The sequence below is a fragment of the Antennarius striatus genome, chromosome 9 (assembly GCF_040054535.1).
Source record: "Antennarius striatus isolate MH-2024 chromosome 9, ASM4005453v1, whole genome shotgun sequence".
Taxonomy (NCBI): domain Eukaryota; kingdom Metazoa; phylum Chordata; class Actinopteri; order Lophiiformes; family Antennariidae; genus Antennarius; species Antennarius striatus.
This window is the reverse complement of record NC_090784.1, coordinates 23941080-23951121: the sequence shown is the minus strand read 5'-3', so window position 1 is coordinate 23951121 and position 10042 is coordinate 23941080. Positions and strand designations below refer to the sequence as shown.

At 47.9% G+C, this 10042-nt stretch overlaps 1 protein-coding gene across 1 annotated transcript; it reads left to right on the top strand.

Moving 5' to 3' along the window:
* The first annotated feature begins 1056 nt into the window (after positions 1-1056).
* On the top strand, positions 1057-9853 carry tmod4 (tropomodulin 4 (muscle)). Its single transcript, XM_068324633.1, has 9 exons — positions 1057-1165; positions 4969-5136; positions 5242-5398; positions 5543-5662; positions 8342-8434; positions 8532-8770; positions 9081-9224; positions 9321-9465; positions 9554-9853. Exons 2-9 carry the CDS (start codon positions 5035-5037, stop codon positions 9574-9576), a joined length of 1023 nt encoding a protein of 340 aa, XP_068180734.1. The 5' UTR covers positions 1057-1165; positions 4969-5034; the 3' UTR covers positions 9577-9853.
* Positions 9854-10042: the final 189 nt, after the last annotated feature.

Sequence of the window (10042 nt, the reverse complement as noted above, 5' to 3'; positions counted from 1 at the left end):
TGTTCCCATTTAGTTTTCATAGTACATCTTGTTACATTGCTGTGGAAATGCAAATACAGTATGTATTTAGCGCACACGCTAAAGGCTAAACATGGATCCGGTGCAACCGGCTCTGGAGCGGTAATTAAATGTAGAAAAAGAGAAAATATTCTATTGTTCAAGAAGTATTTAATGATATTTGATGTCTGAATAAAACTAATACTTATCAAAGTAAAACTTTCAGGGTAAATCATCTTCTGATATGCTAAATATGCTAAATCACTTACTGCTAATCACTTTATTGATCGCTATCTTGACTGGATGCTAGGCCAATGAGGTTAACATGTTAGCTACAGCGGCTCTTTAGTTCCTGTGACAGTAATTTAACATGAAAGGTCAACTGATCAACTGTCGGTTATGGTAAAACAAACCCACATTTTTAGCTTTCTTGGCTTTTTTTTTTAAATTGTGTTTTAATTTTTACCTGTTGGAAATAATCCTGAGTGCTGAGAATAAACAATTAATGTTTTATAAAATAAAACCAGATTCTTAAAAGATGCTCAGAACAGCAAAATCATTGTGTCGTCTTTTGCGATCGATGATATTACAAATGCTAAGATTTGATTGGTCTTCTCCCTCGTCTTTCTATCTTACCCGGTACCTGAGTATACAAAAAGTTGAAATTTAACCTTGACCTAGTTTCCTCAAGGTCAAGCTCATCGTCTCATCTTCATCCCTGTGCTGCCTGAGTCATGTGCGTTTAGCTTCACCTTTCTGTCTGCAGGTTTCAGACATCTGGTGGACGAAGGGACGAACACCCACCCTGACATGACAACACATCACCGCTCTGAGGCCGGACGTAAACACCCGTAATAATGAAGTTGTGTAGGATCTGACTGCCACCACTAGGTGTCACTCTTTTACCTCCTGTCTCTGTTTGAACTACTTCAGATATGATCATGGGTTCATGTCCCACATTTCTCTCTATGTACACCACCCCACACCCACCCACACCCCTCCTCATTCAAATGCTGACTCCTCAAAGTGCCTGCGGGGGGTTTGTTCATCTAAGCATCGCAGCCTGGAGGCTCGTGTCTGGGGGGGGAAGGAAAGCGAGGGGGTGGGGGGAGACAACTTTCTCTGGTTTCTGCCGGAGCTTCAGCTTCAGCACTGCTCTGCTCTGAAGGTAGGTGCGAGGCTGCTTCTGTCCGTCGCTCTGCGACTGTTTTTTGGGGGGGTATGCCGCCATGTTGGGGTGATCCGCACATCAATGGTTCAATCTGGGTTGCCTGTTTGGTTGCCTGCACCTTCCTCATGTGCAAACCTCCGGATTACCTTTTGGGATGGGGGGAAAGAGCTGCAGGACGCCCCCAAATCTGACTGTTTGGTGACTTCCTCAGACGGATTGAATCTTCTCTTGATCGCTGACGTTTTGAGCTGAAAGTCTTCAGCGGGGGGTCAGGCAGGACTGAACCGCTGTCACTCACATGAAGCCATCCGTTTGGTATGTCGAGGGGTTAAGCCGACCAATAGCTGTCCATCGCTGGGGGGTTAATTCGTCATGGGGGATTTGAAGATATTGTCCGGGGGGAATTTACAGTTTGGAAAGGAGGAAAAGTTTGCCCTCCATTTGTGAGACCCTTCCAGTTAGACCCGTTAACGGCTGACGCATCCGTCACCGGATTAAAGTATCTGTCAGGGGCAAATAATAAGACAGAGGACTCGGCTCCTCATGCAGAAATAAACCTGCTGTCTGTTATTAGCATGCTAATGGCGTCCACTTGTTGCTCACTTGTGAGCAACTCCTTTAATTCATGAAGTTGACTTGCTCCGACTGTCAAAATGTTGCTCTGATATAGTGTCGAGGGGCAACCCAAGCCGGCTGGGATTCACACAAGTGGAAGTAGCTGACTTGAGAAGCTAAAATTAAGCCAAGGGCAGATTTGGAATGTGGCACTTGGGCACTAAGACATGGAGAAGGCAACCTGCGGATGGCGACAAGTCTTCTGAGCCACCGGTCGTCCGTTGTTCTCGCCAGATCATTTCAAAGTAAATGTCCACCACTGCTAAAACTTTACGTAAAAATAGACGTCTATCTGAAAGCACGTTTATTTTCTCCTCCAAAAAACCAACATCTCGACCTCGAGTGTAAATTGTTTTGGAGCATTTATGAGCGGGTGACCTTGGTCAGCTTGAAATCCAAACCCTTGTAATGGTCTTTGACTCATAAAACACACAGTAGGCCCTCGCCGCCGGAGATACTGGAGCTCCTTAATGATTTTTACTGGATTGCTCGACATTTTTGGAGATGCCGTAATCATGCAAACACAGAAACGCCTGGTGTTGATTTTTAAACGTTACGCCACCAACTACTGGCAGGACAGGAGCACTGCAGCGTTTCCAACTGATGCAGAACTTCATGCATGAAATGCAAACATTTCCACTATGCAGCAGGTCGCTGGTAGGACCTGACCTGCACAGGTGTTTCCAATAGATGGGTGTGGTCAGTGGGAGGGCTGTGGTGCATTCAAGGCCTGCGTGATTTTGTGAATAGGTAGTCATTGTGGCTTCATTGAGGGAACAGATGAAGCACAAAGAGGAACGGTTCTGTTCCAGTATGAACAATTTATCTTTCCGTGCTGACAGAATCAGTCTGAAGGTTTTCCGTGAGGTAACTCGTCATGGAAACTCGCCACTGAAATGAGCCGTTTGTGCCTTGTTGTAGTTGTAAGTAATCCGTTTGCTATTTCCTTAAAGTTGCTGAAAAACTCTGCTCTGACTCGTTACAGCGAGTCACATGGTAGTATCAGGTCTCAGGATCAAGGTTGTGCAGAACCGTTCTACATCAGAACCGAAGAGCAGTGACTCCATAAGCTTTTTCTGGTGCTGAAGCCATTAGACCTTTGACTTATAAGGGGGTAAAAGTCAGACCTGGCGTCCCTTCAGCTGCGGTTGGAGTAGTTAAAGTGAGTATGCAGCAGCCGTCATGCATCGAATCCCAATAAAACGTGGACCTGTATTTATGACCCGGCTCAGTTCGTGTCGTAACGGCAGGAAATTCGGACTGGAAAAAGAAGCTTCAGCCGCCAGCTGGCAGCGGCGGGCGACGCCCACCACTCCCAGCTTGTTTTGGTCCATAAAGGACGTCTATTGGGACCGTTGTGGACAGACGGACATCCACTAACAGACCCACTTCCTGTGGTGTGGAACGTGCCAAATTAAATACCAAAACAAATGAACAGACTAGGAGGAGCCAGAACCTCCATCTTCTTATTGCCAAAGCTGTGTTCTAGAAGGAAGTGAAGGTAGTAAAACCTCCACACAAGGTGAATTTAGGTCGATTTGTCTCCTGTCATCCTTTAAATCTCGTGGTCTTCGTCTTCCTCATCTGAGTGATCCCTTGTTTGTGTTCTTGGCTTAACGCATCAGAGCCACGCAGCATCAAGGAGGACCGGCCAGCGGAGTCTTTCACAGGCCAAGATGTCAGTTTCTGCTTTGCGTCCCTGGGGATTGAATATTTAAACAAATACATTTTAAGGATGCGATGATCTTTAATGTTGGATCGGGAAAATGCTGTTACTAATATCAAGTCCAATATTTGAAAAATTTCACGTTTAAAACTCAGAACTCCTTCAGTCCGGCGTTGCGGCGATCGTAACCTCGTAGCACCTGTTTGGTGGGAAACCGATCAGGTTACACTTTATTAGGGACAACAGTTTGTCACCGGAGAGAAGCAACAGGGTGGAGGGGATTGGAACACAATAGAGTCCGACGAGTCAAGGTCGGCTCAGGTTCAGGAGTCAAAGCGTCCATCCAGGTCCTGAATGTTGGACTGGTTTCTCAGGTTGGACACGGTTTGACTTTCTTAGAACGGACTGCGACGGATCATGAAAAACATTCGGCAGAGCGGTATTGATGGGAATCAATCCCACGGATGGGATGGAGGCTCACATGAAAAGTCCCACATGAAGGCATTAGGCGTTAACGTAGCCAGATTTAACTCCAAACACATCGTCTTCTTTGCACAAACAAGAATTTTTTGGGAATTCCAAAAAATTCTTGGCAATCTGGTATTTTAGATATATATCATTCCCAGAGCACCACAGGGGTTCTGTTCCTGCAGAAAACAAAACTCTTGTTGCCATCACTGATCACATGTTCAGGCTGACCGGCTGATGATTCTTCATCTGTGGTGGTTTGAGGTCCTGCTGGTGTTTGAATTGTCTTTGCAGATACGCGTCGGGTGTGTCCGCCGCTCCGTCAATGAGTGTTTGGTGGAGATAAAAAAAGGGATTGCACCCTCCTGCTATTCTTAGTGCTGGTGTGGTGAGCTAAGAGTCTAGGGTTACCGACTCTTCCTCCGCTGTCAAACTGAAGCCCATCAGCGGGTTTGTGTCAGCACCTGACCCAGAGGCGGCTCCGGCCCCCCCAGAACGGCTGGTTATTATTGGAAAAGCATCCATTATCATCATCATCATCTCATAATCGAAGCACTCAGGGTGGTGCCGCCGAAACTCGCAGAGAGGATCACGAAATTATTTGGCAAAGAGAAGAGGTGCCAAAATGTGGAGCAGGGGACCCCCGGTGGTCCTTGAATGCTCGCCAGGGCCCCCCCTCGGGCCCCCCCTCCCGTAATAAGGACAGAGTGATTTATGATTTCATTCATCAAATGCTTTTCAACGCCGTCGCCTCCTGGTATCCCATTGGCTGACGACGAGGTGAGGCGTCCCTGGGGTTCCATCCACGTCCGTCTTTTTGTTGGTCGGTTGGATCGCCAACAGGATGACGCCAAAACTGGAAAATGGATTTCCATGAAAGTTGGCGGGAGGACGGGAATAGATGAGGGTGTGGCTAATTTAGGGGAGGGGTTTGGTCGTTTCTCGGTAACGCCGGCCGTGGAAGAAATTCCACCCTAAAAAAAAAAGATATGTCGAGAACTGTCGAGACTCCGCCTTCACCCATCTCTTGTCTCCACCTCTTGTCTCGCAGCAACCTCTTGCCCGGGGTGTCAGCGGTGTGTGTGAGTGTGTGTGTGTGCGTATGTGAGCCGGAGCCATGTCGGACCCCAGGGACATAGATGAGGATGCCATCCTCAGGGGCCTCAGCGCCGCTGAGCTGGACCAGCTGGAGTACGAGCTGCAGGAGATGGACCCGGAGGTAGGGACCCATCCATCCCTAGACAAACCGTGACTCCGCCCCCCCTCCCCTCCTCATGTGCTCCAGCGTGGCATCAACATAACATCTAACCTCTTGTTCCATCAGAACGCCATGTTGCCTGCCGGCCTCCGGCAGCGCGACCAGACGAAGAAGGGCCCCACGGGGCCGTTCGACCGCGACGCCCTGCAGCAGCACCTGGAGAAGCTGGCGCTGGAGCACGAGGACAGGCAGGACCTGGTGCCCTACACCGGGGAGAAGAAAGGTGGGCGGTTGGGGGAAAAGCTACGTGATGCATTGCTCCTCAGTGGCTCCGCCCCTTGACTTGGGGTCTTGGTGGCGTTCTGGGGGGAGGGCCACTGGGTCCACTGGTTCCAGCAGGAGAACATTTGTGCTCTTCTGTCTCCAGGTAAGACCTTCGTGGCCAAGAAGCCAGCGGAGCTCCCGGCTCACGAGACGGTGATCCTGGAGCCGGAGCTGGAGGAGGCCCTGAAGAACGCCACTGACGCCGAGATGTGTGACATCGCAGGTTAGGACATGTCCAGGAAATGGTCCAAATAATGGGCAGACTGACTGTAAAAAGACCGACATTTGAAAGAGAAGGAAAAAGTTGGAGCACTTGATTGTCACTAATTGTACGAAAGGACAGGTGATCATGAGACACAGGTGAAGCCAATCAGAGTGGGGCAAACGATCAGATGGTCGAGGGACAGCGGAGAAACAAAAAAGGCAGGAGACTAAACCAGGAAGTGAAGCAAGAGAGCAAAACCGGTGGAAAGTATATTTGAATAAAAACACCTGTTGAATTTTTCTGGTGTCACCTGAGCTGCTAATGAATCAGCACGCGACATGCTACGCTACATGCTAAAGTTTCCATTCCTGCCCGTTCTGATCCCAGCAGTAGACGACACGGTGACCTCATCACGAGAATAACCCTGGCCCTGACCCTCATACGGTGGTTCTGCTACACAAACCCGGTTAGCTCTGTGGCTAACCTGGTTAGCCCTGTAGCTTCACTTTGTGAAGAACCCTTTAGCCCCCAGGCTAACAGATTTGAGCAGGCGTGTGACGGGGTCCAATTCCCCGTGGTCAGCAACACAGAAATAAATAAGCCTGGCCCCCGGCCACCAGGGACGGGTGGAGTTAGGGTTCGGGTGGAGGCGAAGATACTGTATCTGTTGAAAACACACCAGAAGGTGTGTGTGTGTGTGTGTGTGTGTGTGTGTGTGTGTGTGTGTGTGTGTGCCGCTAAATCATTTCACTGAAGCTAACAAAAGAATTCAAGTATTGTTTTTTAGATGATCAATTTGTTCCTCCATCAACTGAGTAGAAGGAGACAACAGGTAATTTAATTGCTAGGTGGCTAATTTACTAGCATCAGTGAGCAGGTAACATTAGCCTAGCCTCTGATAGCATCACACAGCTTTCACACAACAATGTTTATGTGTTTGTTGCATATAACAGCCTTCTTGGCCATATACTAGCTCTAGATATACCCCTTTACACCTCTATATGCTAATTTGGACATGCTAACGATTGACGCTAACTGTCATGGGAAAGCTAAAGAGCTATCTGACGGGCCCGCCCCTTTGCCCGGCTGCATTAGCATGTCAGACGCTGCAGTTTTAACGCTGGGTGGAGTCCGGATGAGGACCATCTGACTTCGCCCCCGTCAGGGCTTGTTGGTGACTAACATGGAGCGAATATCTTAGCTGACCTGCCTCTGAGGGAGGGGCCAACATCTGGTAACCATGGTGACTGAATTTCCCTAGTTAATTTAAACTACCAAATTGCTAAATGGAGTGTTTTCTGTAGGCCAGCTTGTGCTGCAGAGTTACGGTGGATTATTCTGGTGATGGGGGGGTGTTTATGGTCGGTTCCGCCCCCACTGAGTAGACAGCTGTCCCCCCGGCCTCCCTCTCCTCACAAGGCCCTTCTCATGGTCCCCCACACTGGGTCAGGAGGCTGGGGGGGTGGGGGGGTTGCTACCACAGCAGTTGGTGTGTGACACAGTTTGGCAGGTTAGAAGAGCAATAAAAGCTCCAGCAGGGCTGCCCCCCTGTGGCCGTAAACAGCAACTACAGGAGAGAAGTCATTAAAACTACAGTATACTACTTTTTTAGGATTGCTGTAAGTAGACAGTACTAATACTGTACTAGTATGAAGTAATCCTCTTCTTCTTCTTCTCCTTTGGGCTTTTCCCTTCAGGGTCTCCACAGCCAATCAGTGTCCTCCATCTAACCCTGTCTTCTCATCCTCTTCTCTCACACCAACTACCTTCATGTCCTCTTTCACTACATCCATAAACCTCCTCTTTGGTCTTCCTCTAGGCCTCCTGCCTGGCAGTTCAAAACTCAGCATCCTTCTACCAATATATTCACTATCTCTCCTCTGGACATGTCCAAACCATCTCAGTCTGGCCTCTCTGACTTTATCTCCAGAACCTCTAACATGTGCTGTCCCTCTGATGTACTCATTCCTGATCCTATCCATCCTGGTCACTCCCAGAGAGAACCTCAGCATCTTCATCTCTGCTACCTCCAGCTCTGTCTCCTGTCTTTTCTTCAGTGACACTGTCTCTAGACCAAACAACATCGCTGGTCTCACCACAGTTTTGTACACCTTTCCCTTCATTTTAGCTGAAACTCTTCTATCACACATCACACCTGACACTTTCCTCCACCCGTACCATCCTGCCTGCACACACTTCTTCACCTCTTTTCCACACTCTCCATTGCTCTGGACTGTTGACCCTAAGTACTTCAAATCCTCCACCTTCTTGATCTCTTCTCCCTCTAACCTCACTCTTCCACAGTTCCTCTCTGGGCACTAATGGTACTAGTACTGCTAGTACTAGTACTAATAGGACTGGTAATGTTAGTACTAATAGGACCGGTACTATTAGTACTTGTACTACTACTGTAGTACTGTCCATGTCCCAAACCCCTAAAATTATGAAAGACATTTTTATCCACCAATAGACATGCAGACCTGTATATAATCAATTATATCACAAGAACACACGACTTGTATCTCCGATAACTCGTATGTAGAGCAGCTCGTATCTCGAGGTTATACTGCGAATTATATCATAGAATGATTGTAGTTTGTGTAGTTCGGAAGTAGTTTTGAACACTCCGCACGTAGAAACAAGGTTCATCAGATGATCTGCTTCAAACCCAACGGTCCGTGTCCTCCTGTGCTGCAGCGATCCTGGGAATGTACACCCTGATGAGCAACAAGCAGTACTACGACGCTCTGGGCACCACGGGCACCATCGCCAACACGGAGGGCATCAACAGTACGTATGACATCATCTTCCTCAGGACATCCTTCAGCACCAATCCCTCCTCGGGAGCCGGTGACAACTCCCAGGTATCTTCATCTGCTCTGGATAGGTGTTGTGAAACAAGATCCTTTCAAGATCTTCCCTGATGAGCCGCCCAACCCCACTAACGTGGAGGAGACCCTGGAGAGGATCCACAGCAACGACAGCAGCCTGACGGAAGTCAACCTCAACAACATCAAGGATATTCCCATCCCGGTGCTGAAGGAGATCTTCGAGGCGATGAAGGGAAACTCTCACGTGGAGTTCCTGAGCATCGCTGCTACCCGTAGCAACGACCCCGTGGCCTACGTGAGCACCACAACGTCTGATTTAAAAACTATTCAAACCTTGGCAGTTTATTTTTCATATTGATAAGTCAGCTGTTAAGGAAATCACTTTTACACTTTATTTATCCATACTGGTATAAAATAAAAACCTTAGCATGCTAGGCTAATATATCAGACATGTTTCAGGTAAAATCCACATTCCAAATTTCGTAATAAAATCAAACAAAATCATTATCTAGTCATTTCACGCAAACTTTAACGTCGTAACTTTGGTGTTGTTTATAAGCTTGTGTGTGTGTGTGTGTGTGTGTGTGTGTTCATGCGTGTGCCAGGCGTGTGCTGAGATGCTGCAGGAAAACACCAGCTTGCAGAGTCTTAACATCGAGTCCAACTTCATCACCGCAGACGGCATGAAGGCCATCGTCAAGGCGATGGCCAACAACGCCACGCTGGTGGAGCTGAAGATTGACAACCAGGTTCGACACGCGTGAACAGACGTATGGCGCGACACGTGACTTGTGACCCGGTTGGCGTGGCATTCTGTCTCATTTTGTCGTCTCTTTGTGGCGCAGAGGCAGAAGTTGGGCGACTCAGTGGAGATGGAGATCGCCTCCATGCTGGAGAACAACTCCAGCATCCTTAAATTCGGCTACCACTTCACCCAGCAAGGCCCTCGCACCAGGGCCGCCATGGCCATGACGCGGAACAACGACATGCGTAAGGCGCCGCGAATCCGAGACGCCCTCAGGAACGCAAAGTCGACTCTGTGGTCACATGTTCTATCTCTATTCTTCTTTCGTTTTAGTTCGCCAGCAGAGATTGAGATGAGAAGGAGGCGGAGCTAGCAAGGAGAACCAATCGGCGACTCGACCCAAACGACTTGGCGTCGGCGTTCCCGGAACATTGGCAAGCGATTTTTTCATTGTAGACTCCTCTGTTCATCACTAAGGCGTGTCCAGGTCACAACGTGAGGCGTCCGCGGCGCTTTTTTTTTTCTTGTGCATCCAGATCAAACAGTTTAACGTGAAACAGGAAAACATTTACGATGTGGTGCTGACTGTGGGAAGAACTGTAAATACTTTAAATAAAAATATATATTCAAGTATGTTTGTAAATGTTTGGCACGTTTACTGTGACTGGTTATGTTCTTTATGTTGGTGTATTTTATTTATCCCTCAAGAATATTTACAGCAGTAAATAACAAAACTATCTAGAGAAGATCTTTTTTTACTCCACCAACAAAACTATGACTTCAAGAGTTTTGAATTAATAAAACTATTAACTATTATTTTAA